The 19,623-nt window shown below is 35.4% G+C and overlaps 1 protein-coding gene across 1 annotated transcript in view; it reads left to right on the top strand.

The window, feature by feature from the left end:
• Positions 1 to 19,623, top strand: part of LOC126457830 (acyl-coenzyme A thioesterase 9, mitochondrial-like) — a 96,292-nt gene that overhangs the window by 59,042 nt on the left and 17,627 nt on the right. Inside the window, exons 6-8 of the mRNA XM_050094462.1 lie at positions 1,336 to 1,558; positions 6,848 to 7,050; positions 8,585 to 8,670. Of these exons, the coding sequence (XP_049950419.1) occupies positions 1,336 to 1,558; positions 6,848 to 7,050; positions 8,585 to 8,670 (512 nt within the window). The remainder of the gene's footprint in view (positions 1 to 1,335; positions 1,559 to 6,847; positions 7,051 to 8,584; positions 8,671 to 19,623) is intronic.

The raw sequence follows: 19,623 nt of genomic DNA, 5'->3' as shown, positions 1-19,623 counted from the left end.
CATTACCTACTGTAAAAAGTTCCAGTAATTAATGTTCTCAGTTTCCTTGTGACAGGGTACTATGTAGCTTATTTAAAATGCTTTTGTTAATTATAAATAAAGAATTGTTATAAGTTGTCACATACATCAATATAAATATTTTTCATTTATTCTGTCCAAAATCTGTCTCATTGTCAGTGTGATTTCAGCTGGAGACTGAATGAAAGCACTATTTCATCAGCTCTTCCTTCACACAAAATTAAGGTTCCACAGCTAAATCAGTGACCATAATAACATGTAATATTCCATAAACACATTTTTCATCATATGTAATCATTCTAAGCCACTTTGGTAATATTTGTGGAATGTCAGATGTACAGCATACACTTGCTCCATAGAAAACATGGAAAATCGACAGTTAAAAAGAAATTCTTATTCTAAATGGATTCAAGTGCTTGCCAAGCCTATTATAGCTGCTATATTGTGATGAAGCTGTATAGAGTCCATATTTCCCTAGACACATAGACGCGTGTTGCCCCCACTCAGCGAGTGAGGAACAAACACCATTCGTGCTGGTCTGCCACAGATGCAGTGCTCTATTCCATACTATTATTTGTCTACCAATAATACAACTATCTAACAATGTTCAATCACCAGCAAAGTCATTTAGAATTTGAGCAAAACACCAAAATGTGAAACTATCAATAGTGTTAGGGGACTGAGTTGAGTTCAGCACAAATTTTAAAGTTATATGTGTTTGCAGCTTTCATCGAGCAGTAATAACAACTAACTGACTTCTACATCAGATTTCTTGTTTAATATTCTGGAAGTGGAATTTCTGTAATGTGGCATTTTAGACATCAGTTACTGCAATCCATTCTTTTTCCAAAAAACTGGAGGATGGTTGTGAGTGCATATGTTAGTATGTAGCACTTTATTTTCTTCTTGAATATGGTATATTAGAATGGAGACACATCCTTACCGATTAAAATCATATCCCATACTTATTGACAGAATGACGACATTGTCTCGTGCTGGGAGAGTTGTCTGCAAAAGTCAAAGATCTAAGATCAAGCCTTTATTCGGTGTGTTGTTTTAATATGTCCTGGTGATTCAAAAATGTGTAACATAGCAGAAGAGTAGAAGTTTCATCCTGATAATGTGACATTAATTGTTGTCTCAAGCTTTTATTTTTATTGTAATAAGCCTGTGACTAACAACAATATATCATGGAATCCGTAGTGATGTGCATAATATTTATGCAGATGTTGTTTGGTCCCCATTGCTAATCTTTATTGTTATTTATGTTTCATTTCTAGGTTTATATTAAAAAGTTGTATTCTTCTCGTTTGACAGCACGATGGTGATATCAGATTGTCGGGGCATGTATCATGGGTTGGGAAGTCCTCAATTGAGGTGACTGTGTGGCTGGAACAGTTATTGCATGGTTCTTGGCAGAAACTGACTAGAGCAGTTTTCCTCATGGCAGCTCGAAATTCTATTTTATCCGGGCCAGCAATAGTGAACCTTCTTGAGCCCGAAACTGAAGAAGAAAAGGAAATATTTAGAGGTGGTGAATGTAAGTATTGCATTCTCTCTCTTGTATATTTTCCCTGTTTGTGTGTTGAGCCACTTTTCACATGAAAAATAGATGCACTCCATAATGGTGTAGATCCTATATGTCCTGGTAGGTGATTGAGCTAGAAAGCACAAATGCCCATGCATAGATATGGCATGTCTGTAGATTACATGGTGCTGGTATCTGCACATGTTACAGGCCCAACACTGTTAGGGACCTAGAAGCTGCACTGCCCATTATTACAAAAGAAAGATAAGTATTGGCAGTTCTGAATTAAAATAAATATTATTACATTTTGCGGAATATGGAGGCCATGCAGTTCATCAAGGCTATGGGTCTTCTGCAGATTTAAACTTGCTCTGAGATGGCACTCAATGATGTGTCATAAATTTTCAGTAAGCTTAAATATTTGGCAAACTTAATTTTCAGCACATTGCAATTGGGTAGCTCAATTTTCCACATCATCAAAGAATAATTACAAACAAAACTACCCATTAGTCATTGTAATTTGTTTGGCCTCTAGCTAACTGCTGGCATTACAGTAACTTCTTGTTTTGGTTTAAGTGCAGTGTAGTGAAATGTACTTAAATTAACATAGTATAGTGCATTGAATAGTATTTTCAGTAATATAATTGGTAATTTTAAGCAATATCTAGTATCACTCAGGCAAATGGACAAGTACAACTAAGTATTACAAATGAAGTAACAGAATTGTGAAATAATTATTATTACACCATTGTTCAGATAAATCCAGTAGCTAAATATGGTCAACATACTGTACTCTATTTATTTCCCTAGTTAAGTTTTTAGTGCAGTTCAGATCAAATCCCATTAATTTTAGCTAACCCCATCACTATAAATATGCCAATAACCATTGCTATTGTTATTATTATTATTATTATTATTAGTAGTAGTAGTAGTAGTAGTAGTAGTAGTAGTTGTTGTTGTTGTTGTTGTTGTTGTTGTAGTCTTGTCTCAAGTAAGCACATATTCATTTCAATTATATTGTGCTGAAAATTATAAGATAGTGAGTTATTTCATAAAACAAATCAGCTCTCCACAAGAACTTCTTTATAATAGAAACAACAGTGCCAGACAAGTAGCATTTAAACACAAGGTAGTGATACTGTAAATATTTCATGAAAATTGGCAACAACAATCTTTCACCAAAATGTTCAGCCCATTTACAACAAATTAGAACATTTAAATATGTTAATAATACATGAATTCATCTTTGGTTGACTACTATTGGAAACCTGGTGGTCACTGCAGGGAAGAAGCCATGCACACCCAAGGCAGTATAGAAGTTACTAATATAGGTAATATTACCCTCCAAAGCAGTGAAAAAGACTTCAAGGAGGCAGTGATTAAAATTCTAAAGTTACATTTGATAATAGCTGTAGTATAACATTCTCCATCAGACAAATTAAGGATATTTCTGGAAAAAATGGAATGGTCCCAAAATAAAGTAAGTGCAACAAGATGTGATGTTATAGTTTGTGGTGGCTTTAAAATAGAATTGCTCATTAAATGTAAATAGAGAGCCATTCTGGTCAGTCTTATCAGATAATATAATCTTACTGTAAACCTCGTAATAAGAATAACACCAACCAGTCAGCCAGACTTGGATCAATTCCTGATTGATAAATAGAATTTAAGTGGTCTGTAAAAGCGTTCAGCACAAGGTTCCGTGACCATAAAGCTTTAATAATTTATGTGATGTTAAGTCTTATGTTATGGAAACCCAGTGACTACATCAAAATTTGGAGGCTTTCAACTAGTTTTTCACGAGAAGGAAAGCTGCCCGAGTTTCAAATAATTTAATTAGACACTGATGTTACACTCATTGTAAATGCCTTGTTAAAAAGGCAAAATGTGTCTAGGCACATAAATGAAATAAAGAAATCAACCTGGAGCATGTAAAAGGCATTTGTCTTGTAAGCTACAGCAATTTATTTATAGTTGCTGCATAAATGGCCACCACAAAGAACATGTTGTCTAGAAGAGTACTGTGGTTTACCATGTCAGAAGTTGGTTAAGTTGAAAAATATACATCTGTATGATTACTTTGCAGTTCACAATTAAGTGCCGACAGAGGGTTCATCAAATCACCTTTAAGCTACTTCTTTACTGTTCCACTCTTGAGCAGTGTGCAGGAAAAATGAACTTATCAATCTTAACACGTGAGCTCTGGTTTCTCTTATTTTATTATCATGGTCATTTCTCCATATGCAGGTGGACACCAACAAAATATTTTCACACTCTAAGGAGAAAGTTGGTGATTGAAATTTCGTCAGAAGGTCTTGCCACAGTAAAAAATGCCTGTGTTCTAATGACCGCTATCCCAATTCGTGTATCATATCTGGGCATTCTCTCCCTTATTTCATGATAATGCAAAATGAGCTGCCCTTCTCTGAATTTTTTCAATGCCCTCCATCAAAAAATCATAGTTCAACTGGAACCATGTACGGAAATGCGTGTTAGATATCTGAAGATGTGTCTGCAAGATGTGCAGTTACCTACTTTACACTATATTCTCACTGCTCAATTTTTCTGGATAAATAACTTATTAATTATAATTGCATTTTCCTACAATTCAAGTAGAGAATAGGGAATATAAGCATAAAAGACAAGCTCACACTTTGCTGAGTTTCTTAATCAGTCTGACTATATGTGTAGTATCAAATTTATATTGTTGCCCACTTGGATTATAGGAACTTTTAAACATAGTGTATCATTTAGTGTATGGTCACTACTACCTCTTTGAGGTCTTTTCTTTAAATTGTATACATGAGTCTTCGTGTTATTAAAGTCACTCATCTGTTTAATTCACATATCATGTTCTGTAAATCCCATCATGAACAAGAGCTGTCAGGGATGTGGAACAAGTCAAATTATACATTAACAAGCAGCAGCAACAACTGCTGCTCTAAAGTATACAGACAACAAATTATGGCTATTACTAATCTACTCCCACTGATAATTATGGTAACTACTATTAGATTACCTCATATATTAGAAGAAAAACAGCCATTTAAATAAACTGCTACTTTTCCTACATCATTTGTAATATTTCTGTCTATTGTGAGCCATGAGTGGGCCTTGTCATCTGTATATGTACTGTGTCTGTTACAGTTCAGTTTGGATAATTAATTAGTATGCTTGCATAATCAGAAAACATTTCCGTTTTTGAACAGCCCTCTTAAAATCACCAGAATATCATTTATGTAGGTTAGAAAAGGAGCACACCCAGTATTAAACATTCTGGATCTCATGGTTTCCCTATTCTGAGGTTAATTTTATTACTGTAGTGCAGTTTATCCATGTGACCATCTGATTTCCATTATGGTGGTAAAACAGGTAAAGGGAAAGCCATAACTTCAGTTTCTTTAGTTGAATTTTATACCTTACACAAGCAAAGTTGTTGACTAGTTCATAGAATATACCCAACAATCAGGTTTTAATAGTTCAGCTCTGAAAGGACTTCATTTCTGAGATCATGTATATCTTTCTGTAGATAACTATTTTGAGAAGCCAATATGAGAGGCAGTTGATATGTGTGCTACTATCTCAACACAATTTGAAGAGACTGTAGTGAGTAAAAGGGGTCACTAACGGGAGGTCTCTATTTTTATATGAGAGCATCACTAACCCATTTTTAAGTTTATCAGGAAACATGCCTAGAATTGTTGGCTAATTACAAAGACAGGATAAAAGTTTGCTACCAAGTCAGTACAAGATTTTCACTCTCTGATTTCAACACCACTACAACTAAAAGAATTACTACAATTTGCAACAAAATTAATTTTATAAAATCATGAGATGCTGTATTCTTTTATTTTTTTTATTTTTTTTAATTAATGGCTGTTGATGGAATAAACTGTTGATGGTATATAACTACTCTATCTGTATTTAGTTGTCTGTTAACAGATGCTATTTTTTTGTCATTGTGAAGATGTAATGATAGAATTTGGTGGCCAGTGATTTCTGTTAATCATAACTTCTGTCACAGATTGTCTGCGAAATCAGGAACACTCACAACACCGTTTCCTTTCCCTGGTATAGTAATTCTCAGATTGTTTTTACTTAATTCTTCATGTTATATTTTTTTGCGTGTTTTACTTATTTGATAACAGACAAAGGAAATTTGTAATACTGATGTCAAGAGTTTGAACTCTTAGTTACAGACTGGAATGTATTGGTCATGATTCCATTTCACAATATTTTTATCTTATGATCTTTGGCTACCTGTTTTACATGTTTTATTCAGAATATTTGACACTTTAGTTAGATAAACCATTTACTTTCACATTTACAGCTAATTAACTAAAAGTATTTGGTTCTGAGAACAATTTATCATTATCTTGTGTTGCAGTGTGATTTTCAACCTTTTTTGGGAGCTTAGTGTTAGGCCTAAGCAAAAAATGGATGTCAACAATTATAGATGTCCTTGGTATGCACTCCCCCACAGGAAGACAATATTAAAGTCATCACAAATATTGAGTCTCCAATTAAGAACACCTAAAATTATAAACTACAATCGATGTTTCTGGGTGGAATAATACATCAAAGAAAGGAAAGGCAACCATTTACCTATGACTGATTGATGTGTTCTGCATAGAAATCTGCAACAGAAAACAATATTTCCACTAGCTTTCAAGCTCTTGCTCATTCTCTGGTTAACTTTCACACATGTCTTTATACTTTTAGTAGAAGAAGAGCAAGAGCTGAAAAGCTAGAACAGGAATGAAAGATAGAAAAGGTAAAAACCTAAGGCAGACAGAAAATAAAAATGGAGCAAGCGGTATTTATCCCTGCATCTTAGTTTCTGATAAGCAGTGTAGTAAGCCATATTCAGTCCTTTTGCGAAGTAGGCAAGTTCTCAGTCGATAATAACTTCATTGGCTGCTGTAAAAAACATCAAGTACACATGGGCATTACTTGTTACTATATTCCATTTGCATTGCACCTCATGCATTTTGATATAAAACTTTCCAGCTGCCTGCTGAATGTAGTCATCTGTCATTATTTATAAATGCTGAAGGAAGGTAAGTGCAAATAGATGTACTAATACTCAGTGTAAACAAGGAAGAAATGTTTGGAAAAGCAAGCTATGTATATCTGCTTTCTCTCAAATGTCTCATTAATTTTCAGTGAGAACTCTGTCATTAGTGCTAAATTTAATTTAATATGGAACAACACTTTAAACATCTACAGAGTCCTCTGTTATGTGTTTATAACATAGTTGCAGAGTAAAAGAATCATTTTTGTATATGACATGTGTTTCAGTAAGGAAGAAACGACGTGTAAAAGTACAGCAGGAGTCACTTTTCAAAATGACACCAGATGTTAATGAGCAGAGATTAATCCATGACCTTTTCCTGAAAACAATTGATCTACATAGAATGTCGTTCCACAAAAGAATTCTGCCTCCCAGGAGCTTATGGATGGAAGATGCACAACTCAGCAATATTGTTTTTAGTCACCCCGAAGTAAGTATGTATATTCATAGTTACAAGTAACTTAAAGGTGTGCTATGTCATTAATGGTTTTACTGCTGTCTTTCCAAACTCATTTGTCTTTTCATAAAGTTTTACTGATAGTTTCTGCATGTGTTATTGCTCTGTTTTGTATAAGACTGTATTTAATTTAGAGCAAGCAGAAACAACTTCTCATATTGCTTCAATTCCACAAAGGCTCTCCAACTAAATGTCCAGGATTTACAAAGCCGTTCGTGGCAATTGTCACAATAATTAGGTATTAATATTTGTGAGAATTTTGTTCTAACCTAAAGCATGAGTCTGTCTTTTCACTCTTATTTTTGAATAACACTCTTAGTCAGTGAATGAAATTATCGTATGGCATTGTTGGCCGGGTGGCCCCATGCGGGGAAGTTCGGCCGCCATATTGCAAGTCCTTTTTAGTCAGTATGTTCCCATCTTAAATAAATACTACATTGCGAGAATGTTGCCTGTCAAGCGTGTTTCACAACCTTGACTCTTTTAGTGATGAGTAGTATACATTTTCTACTCATATTTAGATTTATTTTGTGTGCATTTGTGCCGTATGCCTATGTGTATGCGGCCTACTTGTCAAAGTTATCTTTCACAACTTATATCACATTTTGTAATCATTCTTCTTATCTTTATGTTCACTTTTTTTCCAAGTTCAAGAAACAGCAAGTCTTTTTGTTTTTGCATTAAGCAAATTCAAAAATTAAGTTTTTTCTATTTTCCCAGTCTAAAAAAGAGCTTATTTATTATTCTTTAGATATTGAAATATATGGAGATGATGAAATAAGACAGCAGTTTGGAACAGAAAAGACTTCGTAACAGTAGAGATAGTGATGAACATTTTATGATATCAGTAGTTACATTCTGAGAATGATTAACATTGTTTCATGTATTATTGGAACAATTTGAGAGCTAAGAATCATTCACATTAATAAATGTTATGAAAAGTTAATATGGCAAATATCGGAAAAATTTCCCTTCACCTGTTCGGTTTGAACCATCAGTCTTTGAATTACTACAACAATTGTGTTATGATAACAGGAGACTCCAATCTAATTTTCAAAACTGTATGTTTGCCTGACTACGTGCCTTAACTCTTTGCAGTATGTGACCAAATGCTTCTTGTCATATATTAAAAATGTACAAACAGCAGAGTGTGTCATGAGCTATGTGGACAGTTACATTCACTTGCCATTCTGGATATCATGATATGAGCAACACTCAAGAATGGAATGTTGCACTTTTTTACTTTATATTCCAATCTGGACATGTTTTCCATCTCTAGTGGCCCCATCACTGATGAAATTCTAAGCTCTATTCTTCCATTCTTCTCTCTACTCTACACAATAGTTAATTGATTCTGGTGATCGCAACACAATTTGTCATATCTGCTCAAGATAGGTACATTTATCATATAAAAAGACTTTTAAAGAGTTGTCTTCTTCCTTATTCTCCACAATGTTTATTGGTGCATACAATGACTGAAATGTGTGAAATGATGCACATTTTCTAGGACCGTAACCTGCACAACAAGGTTTTTGGGGGCTTTCTTATGCGACAGGCTTTAGAACTCTCTTGGACTGCTGGTTATTTGTACAGGTATGTAACATCATAATTATGATTTACTGTTCTACATTATTTTGGTATTGCACACACAAGATATAATTTTGATGTAATGATTTTTATGGTGCTCTTTATTTATATATTCATTACTGGAATATTCAAATGGAATTACACAAGCATTCTGTCATTGAGAGTTAGTTGCATTGTCTCATATATTTTAGAAGTTGTTGGCAGCTATATGTATTAAGTAATTTATCCTTAGTATAGATATGTAAGAAATGGTCATTCAGTCTCAGGCACTTTGTATAACCACTACCTATTATATAGGAAGAGTTAACAGTTTTCCAGTCTTATATTTCGACAAATGTTAATGTTGTTTTTATTCGAAATATTGCATCTGAGTATGTCGTGGGACACCACCAGATCATCATCATCATCATCATCATCATCATCATCATCATCTCTCTCTCTCTCTCTCTCTCTCTCTCTCTCTCTCTCTCTCTCTCTCTGTGTGTGTGTGTGTGTGTGTGTGTGTGTGTGTGTGTGTGTGTGTGTGTAGCTGGGAGGTGTGGGTGGGGGCGAGGGGGCACATGATGGTTGTTTATTCTTCACTCAGCCCTTTCGCTATATATGGTGTGGTTAGGTTAACTCATTCTGTTTTATGTGTTCCGCCCATAAGCTCCAGTATCAATTAAAACTAAAGCATATACTTAAAATCTGGCATCTTGTAGGTGTCTTTTAAATGGTCTCAGCATATGTATTTTCAATATATTTACACATTCCTATATTCAAAGTTAATAACAAAAGTCAGATCTAAATGTACTGTGATATTCACAATGACAGTACACGGCATTAGAAAGAAGTCCCATATGGATCTTATGTTCTTGTTTTGTGTTTCTTATTTCAATGGAAAACCTCTTAACTTGCTCACAGCGTACAGCAGGTAGGAGAATATACATCTCAGGAAATTAAAAAAAAAAACTGTTAGAGGTATTTCTTTGTAATCGTTTCTGCTATTAATTACCTGAATCTTTGGGCTCTGGAAATGCAGGAATTGAAATTGTTGGTAACAATATCAACTGTGAATTAATGCTGTTTGCTAAAAGCAAACTGCTCATATGCTTTTCAGTGCCTCCAAAAACTACCCTACCTACATGAGGCTCATAATAATTGAGGATGAAACAATAGAGCAAGTCAATGGGATTAAATTCTGGGTGTCTACGACCTGGGGGATCCAGGAAAAACCCGGGAATTTTTTTCATCCGGTAAAAAACCGTGAATTTTTTTGAATTCCGGGAATTTTTCATTGTTTTTGTTCTCAGTTAAATTTTTGTAATTTTAACTGGTAAGAATGAATACTCTAACAAAGGATATTACTGTATCCTGCTACTGCAGAATAATACTGCAGCAATAAAACATGAACGAGAGAAAAAACTAAATAAAACTTAAATTGCAAAGGAAATGCGCCATATACAGCTACAAAACACAGTGCTCATACAAGCGTCTTCCAACAGCAAAATGTTTCAAAGGCTTCAGGAAGACTATGCAATGCTTCATAACAACAAATTGCCTCCGATGAGCATGACATCACAACTGTTAATATTAGATTTGTTTTAGCAGTTATGAGTGGGATCATGCGCATGCGCAGTTTAGTAGTATCTTCTTCTGCTTCTGGCTACAGAAACGTGGCTGTTGGATGTGTAAGCAGTCGCAGCAAAAAAAAGGGGGGGGGGGCGGGGGGGGAGCAGCTAGGTGCTACTGGTAAAAATTTTACAGGCGCGCCCAAGCCACCAGTTGCACAACAGCCCTGGCTCAGAAGTGGGGGGGGGGGGGGGGGAGGCAAATTCATATAAACCTTCTTTTTCACAAAGCACCTAGTATCCAGCGCACGTTGGTCTATCGATTATTTGTATGACTTTGAAACGTCTCCCTGTCGGTTTTTGAACATTGTTGAACACATTCTAAGTTGATTTCTGAATGAATCATAAGTTGATTTGTGAATGTGTGCATAGTGTACGTGATGTCACTGTCAGTGGAATCCTCATCACATCTAGAAATAAACTTTCCTGCAGACAAAAGGGGCTATACAAGCTGAGCAGAGTATAGCCGAACGAAAGAAAGCCAACCACTGTCTGATTATGTGGTTGATTGGGTTTGTGAATGATGAGCGTTGTTACGATTACCAGCGAATCCATAGATTCAGACTACCAGAGTGCGAATAAACGACTAACAGGAATAACAGGTAAGAAAGATTATGTATTATCTTCTCGGTGTATCCAAGAAAATGTAATTTTGACAGAAAATTTTTGGCCAGATCGCTATACTAGCAAGGGCCAGTTGTACAATCTCCAGCAAGCAGCTGCTTTAAGGTCTGTTCTGGAAGTAGCGTGGAAAACGCGTTGTACGAACACGTAACAATACCTAACCAGAGAATAACTGCGGGATAACTAAACTGTTGATTCTGGCAGAGTTAGTGAAGTTAACCGGCGAATAAGCTTTGACATTGGCAGGATTAGATACAAAATTAGTGATGACAACATTGTTTGTTAGAATGAGGAAGGAGAAGAAACGGGGACATCACACAAATTATGGAAGCATAAGACGATTCCAAATTGATATAAAAATTTTACACTACTACTTTTCGATCTCATGCTTAAGAAACTGGAACGTATGAATGAAGTGTAAAACTGTTTCCTAATGTAAAGCTTTTTGCTTGTAGTAGGCCTAATAGGCATTTGATATTGGTACTTTGTGGATTATATTCTGCCGTGTTATAAAAATGACCATTTTTGCCAAAACAGTCTCGTTTATTTGGCATGTGTTAAAATTGCTGCAGTATTATAAAGGCCTATTTTGTTTTATCTCGCAGACAGTTACAAAATATAGGTAATCAGAGAAACCACACCAGTCTTGGGCCTATTTGTAATTACAGCTTTTTCAGTATTAGACAACGACATTTTGATTTTTCATGTAGCAAAACGTTTGACGAACTTTGATGAGGTAACAGATCCTTTTGCAGAAAGGAAAGCATGCTATGTAAAGCTGTATCAAGATTAGAGAGAAAAAAATTCTAGGAGCTAAGGATTGAAGAAATGTGTACTGTCTTGCTTGTCTCTTCTCTTTACTGGTTTTATGTATCCTATACTTAATTTTATGTCACACAAAGCAGCAGGTTGTTATCTAAAAGGGAATAAAGAGTGCAAGTTTTCTGAAGAGTTTAAAAAAAAAGAGGGGCAGGATGTCAAACTGGCCTACTGGAAGCAGGAGAGGCACCATAGGACATTTTAATTTCCACTGTCCTGAATATAGTTTGATGGCATCCAGTACAAAATATACGCGTTTCAATTCCACAGACCGAAATACAGTGAGATGCGATAGAAGAATGCTGTGTGAAGAGGTGTGGCGCTGCACTTTGGCACACTTAAGATGAGTTAACATATCTTAAAATTCCTTCGACAAGTATGTTTTATGTATTAGAGTCTTCAGAAAGATGTGCGCTACAGAATGATCATATTTTTGAAAATTCGTTTTTTTATTTATGTCCTATCTCAAACGCTCGAGGGACGCCACTATCTACCCCAGTTCGGAAATATTGTAGATACGGGTCTGATGCGCAGAGCAGTCTGAGTTATAATAGGAAAGTGGGTTGTCTCGATGTGACCTGTGTTTACATTTAGTGATTTTGCTGTTTCCTCTTTGTCTACTGCACTCATGTCAAATGAAAACAAAATTGATTTCTTTGGCCAGGAGCTATCATGTCAATTAAAATACGTTCACATAATTACGGAGGCCAAAATACGTTATTAGTTTCAGATTTTATTTTATTTCCACCTTTCTGACAGTCAAGCATTAATTGCCATGCAGAACAATGAAGTTATTTTTATCGGTTTGCTGAAGAAATTTTCTTTCATTAATCTTTACCGCTGAGGCAGTCAATGTATTTGAAACAAAGAGTTTAATTTCAAACTATTGGCTAGTTTCAACTGTTCGGTGCATTTCAAGTTTACGTTTTCATCTTCTATCACATATGGCATTATGCCATAACAAAGAACCAGACATGAAATAACAAAGTACTGGTACCCAAGGAAATTTACATCCCGAAACCACATTGAAAAGCTTAATATCAGGTCGATGCCTACTTCACTGGGAATCTGGGACTCATTTAAAAATCAGCTCTTTGATAACGAGCCACTTGGAAGAATTTATAGCCCAAAAGATCACACTTTTATGTCGTTATTAAAAAATTTACTGGCACATTTGTGTGATACATCTTAAAATGTAATACGTGCATAAAAGACCAACATTATACGTGAAAGCTTAGGTTCTCTTGCAGCATATTGGCCTTAGAGACCAATTTTATATGAGAAAGCTTTGTTTTTCTAGTAGCAACATTACATATATTAATGTAAACCTTTAACTTTTCCTGTTCGTGTGTTCGCGCTACTTAACAGTGATGTTGCTATTGGCTGACTACACCACTGGCGAGATCACGTGACATGAGCTATGACTGGCTTACAAATACACATCGCAACCTCGATTTCAATGCTTCGGAAAGTAACGTGCGGTGTTTGGGTGGAATTCGAATTTATACTTTCGTAATAAGAAAATATGCAATGTACATGTTACTGCACATCAAACATCTTTCCAAAAGGTGTTTCGTTTTCTAAAGCGCCGCGAAATTCTACGCCCATGTATAAAACCATAACCATTCAAAGGATTGATAAGTTATACAGTTCCGAGAGAAAATATACTGTCAATTAACAGGGAAAAACTATGTTTCCATCCTGGAGAAAGTGTATTTTTAACCGGGAAATCTGGGAATTTTTCTTCCTTGTCCACATATACATCCTGTAAATTTCTTGAAGTGTGGATAGACACTAACTTACAATGGAATATTCACAGAGAAAAGCTGCTAAAGAAATTGAGCAGTCTGTACTATGGTTTTCAGATTCTTAGTCAATCTGTGATCTCTCAACACTAAAAACAGTTTATTTTGCTTTAGTATACTCAATTCTCTCTTATGGAATCCCACTGCGTAAGTCGGTGTTTGGTAAAATTTTTGTGGTGCAAAAAAGGCTCCTAAAGATAATATAATAATAATATAATAATGGTTTATTTGTCCATAATGACTTTTACAGTGGTGGACATAGTCAGTAAGTACATACATGAACAATAATAATAGTTTAGTAGTAGAAATAAAGTACACACAACATTAAAAATCCTTGATGGAGTACAAAGGTTTAGCAATTAACAGATGCTTTAATTTTATTTTAAATATGTTTCCTTTTAACATTTTTATGGTATTTGGCAGTCTGTTGTAAAAAAATCTTCCAGCGGAAAATGGATTATGATTGGTTGCTTTTTTATTTCTTCCTTGTTGTATTATAACTATGGATATCACTATTTATTATACTGTGCTCCATATTTTCTTTTACGGACAGTATAGTCCTTAGAACATATAATGAATACACTGTTAGTATACTATACTTAATGAAGTATTCTCTACAGGATTGACGTTTACTAATATTCGCTATTATCCTAATTGCTCTCTTCTGGCCTCCAAAAGCCCTATCCATGTATACTGTTGGTTGCCCACCCCAAATCTCAATACTGTTATTGTAGGTGGGAGTGTATAATACCAAAATAGATTTGTCTGGTGACACTATTATACTAGAAAGGCGTTTTAGCAGGTAGGTATTACACGAGATTTTTTTACACATGTAGCTGATGTGCTCCTTCCATGTAACATGTTCATAAACTATAATACCCAGGAATTTATGTTTATCAATTGTTTCAATTGATAACTCTGGCTCAGTATCCACTTGTCTTGATTTGTAATTTAGCATAAACTCCATTAGAACTGTCTTTTCCTTATTTAATGCCAATTTATTTTTAGTCATATATTCTGTGATGAGGCTAGTGTTCTTCATATTATTTTGCACTGTTAGCTGTTTTGTAGGGCCCCAGCTTATGGAGGAGGTGTCGTCGGCGTAATTCACAAGGTCTGCATTTTTTGGAATTATTATATCATTGATGTACCCAATGAACAGAAAAGGCCCAATAATACTTCCCTGAGGGACTCCAGAGTTGAGAATTTTATAAGATGATTTTAATGTTTGTATAAGTCCCCCAGTTGTATGATACAACTTAACAGCAGCAAGGTATGATCTTAACAAATCTAATGCCACTCCTCTGACCCCATAAGTTTCTAACTTATGTAGAAGAATGGAGTGATTTACAGTATCAAAAGCCTTAGCTAGGTCTAGAAAGGTGCCAATAACTTTGTTTCCATCATCAAATTTATTCACTACTGCTTGAGTAAATGTGGCTATGGCTGTTATTGTAGACTTGCCCTTCCTGAAACCGTGTTGAGAACTTTTTAATATATTGTACTTAGAGAAAAATGATTCCATTTGATCAAAAAATAGCCTTTCCAACAACTTACTAAGTTCTGATGTCAATGAAATAGGCCTATAAGTTTGTACATCAGTAGTTTTTCCCTTTTTATGCACTGGTCTTATTTCAGTGACTTTTTAACAAGTCAAGAAATGACCCCTGTCTGAAAGAGCTGTTTATTGAATGTTGCAGTGGCTTTATTAACTCATTACTGCATTATTTCAGAAATTTGGCTGAGATGTCATCCCAGCCACTGGATGTACTTGCTTTTAAGTTGGAAATGGTTCTCAGGATTTCCTGTTTTGTAACACACCTCAGGAAGAACGAATTACTGACATTAATGGGATTTAGCACCTGCGGTGGGTTGATCACATCCTCCTTACTCATATTACTAAATTGATCTATGAATCTCTCGCATACTTCTTTTGGGTCACTAACCAATTTTTCATTGCCTCTTATTATTATGTTGTTACACAATGCCTTGTCATTCCCCCCACTTTCCTTCTTTACTATATTCCACGCTGTTTTGCTAACATTACAGGATTGACTCATCTGTTCTGCATACTTCTGTTCCTTTAATGTCTTAAGTGCTTCCCTATAGGTTTTTCTACAGGCTTTGTATTTAGACTGAAAGTACTGCAGTTTGGTGTCTTTAAAAAGAATATATAGATCATTCATGTCATTCTTTAATTTCATCACATTAGGGGGGAGTTTAAGATTCCTGGAACTGTCAGTTTTCTTTAGTATTTTGACCCTTGGGCATACTTGATTTAGACAATGGGTTAATGTTGTATAAAATGTTTCCCATTTTTCATTAATGTCTTCTGTTGCATATAGGCCTACCTGATACCAGTTGGTGTGTGCCAGTTTTTCCTTTAATGCATGATAGTCAAGCTTTCTTTTATAAGTAAATTGTTCCTTATGAGATACTATTTCTTTGTCAGTTTGAAGCTCTAGGACTAATGCACTGTGATCCGAAATGTGGTTCTCAACAGTTCCAACTACAAGGTCCTCCTTACTTAAGTTCGTAATAACATGGTCAATACATGTCTGAGAGTCACCTGTAATTCTTGTTGGTGTTGAATTCATGTGGTTGTAATTATAGGACTGTAATATATCAATATATCTAAGGTAACTTACACTATTAGTTAAGGAGTCAATGCTCACATCCCCTACTATTATAGTCTGTTTTTTATGAGGTGAGAGTTTATCAATAAGTTCCTCTAAATGGCAAAAGAATTCTTCCATGTTACTGTTAGGGGATCTGTACAGGCTAGCTATTATTAAACTGCTATATCTGAGCTTTATTCTTATGGCAGCTATTTCAAGGACCATCTTACATGCAAGTTTATCTATCCGATCAATTTTTTCACACTGGACATTATTTTTGACATAAATACCAGAACCACCACCTTTATGTTGTTCCCTACAATAGACACTGACAATTTTATAACTACTTAAATTAATGCTGCGTAGTTCTTCTAGTTCATTCACAAGATAAATATGAGGGCTACTAACACTTAGAAATTCGTCAATTTGTTCAATTTTATTGGTAATATATTGGACATTTTGCGATGTTATTTTGATTTTACTGTGATTTGCGGTGTTGTCAAGTACTTCGCCTTCACGTATGTATGGTGAAGGCTGAGTTAGTCTAAAAAAGTTTCTGTCGGACTTCTTTCAGTTGTAAACATACTGTTTTTATATATTTAAGTTTTTCAGTTCGATTCTTTCCTTTATGATTAAATTTAATTTTTCACACAAATAGCGTTTACCTGCATAATTTAAGTGCAATCTGTGGGATATGTGTTGACCTCTATCCAACTTTCCTATATCTAGAATAGAACAATTTCCATAGTTTGAACATAGTGCCTTAATTCTAATATTCGTTTTTCGTATTTCCTTGTTTACGCACGAGTTGTAGATCAGATTGTGCCAATGCGGAACAGTAGCGACATTTGTATTTTTCTGCTTATTTTCTTCAAGGAAGTTCTTCAGGGCTTCAATGCAGATATCAGCTTCATTTCTTCCCATGTCATTTGTACCACTTACACAAAATACAAAGTCGTTGCTACGCAGCATTTTTCCTTTTATGTCGGCGTCTTCTATAAAGTTTTTTGTTTTCGCGCCAGGTTTCACAACACTGCTCACTTGAAGATGATTGCTCGTGTCATTTAGGATTTCCGCGAGATTTCTTCCATGACTATCTGAGAGTAGAAGCACATGCACTTCAGAGTTTGTTTCATACTACAAGAATTATACAGTTCGTTGCAGGAGTCACTAACTTCATTGCAATGTTTATATTCACTCTGTGAACTGTATCCATTTTCATTATTAATTGACATTATTCCGTTTGTTTTTGGGAGTTCATCACACTTCGTTTTGGCAATTTTCAAAGGTTCCTTACAATTTTTAACTGAGGATCTCGTATTGTATCTTACTTTCGTACTTTTCACAGTGTTTCTTTCAAGTTTTCATTTACTATGTTCTTTATCAAGTTCTGTAGATTTACTGTGAGCACTATACCTATTTTTATCAATAATATTTTGTTCACTTGCTACAATTGATGCCCTTTTTGCTTTTTCAGCACTTACTTGTTTCCAGTCTTGCAATTTAGGTTTACTTGTCTGAGATACAGGAGCATGCGTTGTCTGTGGCTTTTTCAGCACAGAATTTTCATTTGTTACGCGGGAAATTTCACGTCTTAATGCATCCATTGTGAACTGTAGACTTAATATGCGCTCTTTTAACTTCATAATTTCTCCATTGCAATCACTACAAGGTCGCTTTTTTACCATTCCACTGTAACTTTTGTTCACTTTATCATCACATAAAACTTCACTTGACGCCATCTTGGAAGTCCATGTGTCTCCATATACCTCCACTAACTTTATTTTCAGTGAACTGAAAAATACTGCTGTTCCCTGCATTTATATCTTAGAAACAGTGGCCTTTGTTAATCAGAATCTGCATTTGTTTGAGACCAATAAATGTTTTCATGTTCATAATACTAGTTGTTGTGCAGACATTCATGTAAATAGCCAAAGACTGCCCAAAAGCCTGCTTGGTATTAGAAATATGGGAAGTGAGCTTTATAATAAACTACCCCTCTCAGTTACAGCAAGTAGAAATGCATATAGGAATAAAGAAAAAAAGTATGTTAATGGAATAGTATATAATTGGACTGAGTTGTTCTATTATGATTTTTTTGCTAATTTGCAGTTGATCAAGATTTTAACTGTAAATCTAGTCTAATGGCTGTGCTGTGCTCAGTTATTAGTGAATTCTCTTAAACAAGCTAGTCTGTTTAGCAATACTGTATAAGTTATAGTTAAAAGCTTGTATCACATAAAGAGAATTATATTCTAAAAAATTCGGTTTATCCAATATCCCTACATATCTTGTACATGTAGGATTTGATGCACCAAATAAATAAATAAATAAATTAGATAAAAAATTTTCTCTTCATCATTAACTGTTTATCCACACTAGTAGTTAACAAGATGCTGTTTTAATTGCCTTAGATAAGTAATACAAATATCCTGATGGTAGTATATAGAAGCATTTCACCATACTTGCATCAAACTTAGTGTGCTTTGATTTGTTCCACAACCCTTGAGGTTTTCTTTCATGATGGAACATGCAGAATACAACTTGTGAGTGAATTAAAGTTGGTTTGGATGCTGTCGAACCACAGAGTGGACAAAGTGGACATAATAAAAGTCAGCGAGATATCTAATGACATAGCTGAAGAAAATTATTCAACTGGAAGGAACACAAACTATGCTTTGAGGAGATGGACTCATTCCAAAGTCAGTACCTCAGTAATACCATAAATATGAAATTGAGTCATGCAAGCATAGCATGATCAATGAATAGGAGCTAGTAGTCCACAGTGTGAAAATTCCAAGGCCATCCAGTGAGAAAGTTGTACTGTATAACAGTCAGTTAAGACAAAGTCTGAATGACAGTTTTGTACGTATAGTGCCAGTTTCAGAAGAAATGTATCAAACGGCTACAGGTTATTGTTTCCTTTTCAAGTATAGAGGAAAATGTTGGGAGAGGGAAGAGTTGGAGACAGTTGACTCTCAGAGGCAGTTGCAAAGAGTTAACTGATTCTGTCACTAATTCTAAAACAGTAGCAGAAAAGCAGGAGAAATATTGGTTGGGTTGGCTAGTTGGTTGGGGGTTGAGGGACTAAAGAGCAGTGGAAATACAGTGAGAATTGCAATACAGAGACAGAGTGGGGAAGTGGCAGAGTGGAAGGGTGGTGCAGCAGCATAGTGGCAGCTTAGAAAGGGGCAGAGAGGCTCTTCGCAGCATGGGGAGCAGTGGTCTAGCTCCAGAATGGTGGAGTGGAAATGTGGTGAAACAAGAGAGTGACAGTGGCACAGCAGAAAAGCAGCGGAGTGAGATATGGCAGAGTGGGAAGTGGCACAGTGAGAGAATGTTGTGGAGCAGTTAAGCAGCTGAGTGGTGGAGTAAGAAAGCAGGACAGAGGTAATGTGGGAATTGGAGGGCAGCAGGTTGGCAGTGGGAGAATGGCACTGTAAGACTGGGAGAGGGGCAGATTGGTGGAGTAGGAGTCCAGTA

This window comes from Schistocerca serialis, chromosome 2, assembly GCF_023864345.2.
Source record: "Schistocerca serialis cubense isolate TAMUIC-IGC-003099 chromosome 2, iqSchSeri2.2, whole genome shotgun sequence".
NCBI lineage: Eukaryota > Metazoa > Arthropoda > Insecta > Orthoptera > Acrididae > Schistocerca > Schistocerca serialis.
This window is presented reverse-complemented; position numbering and strand designations above follow the sequence as displayed.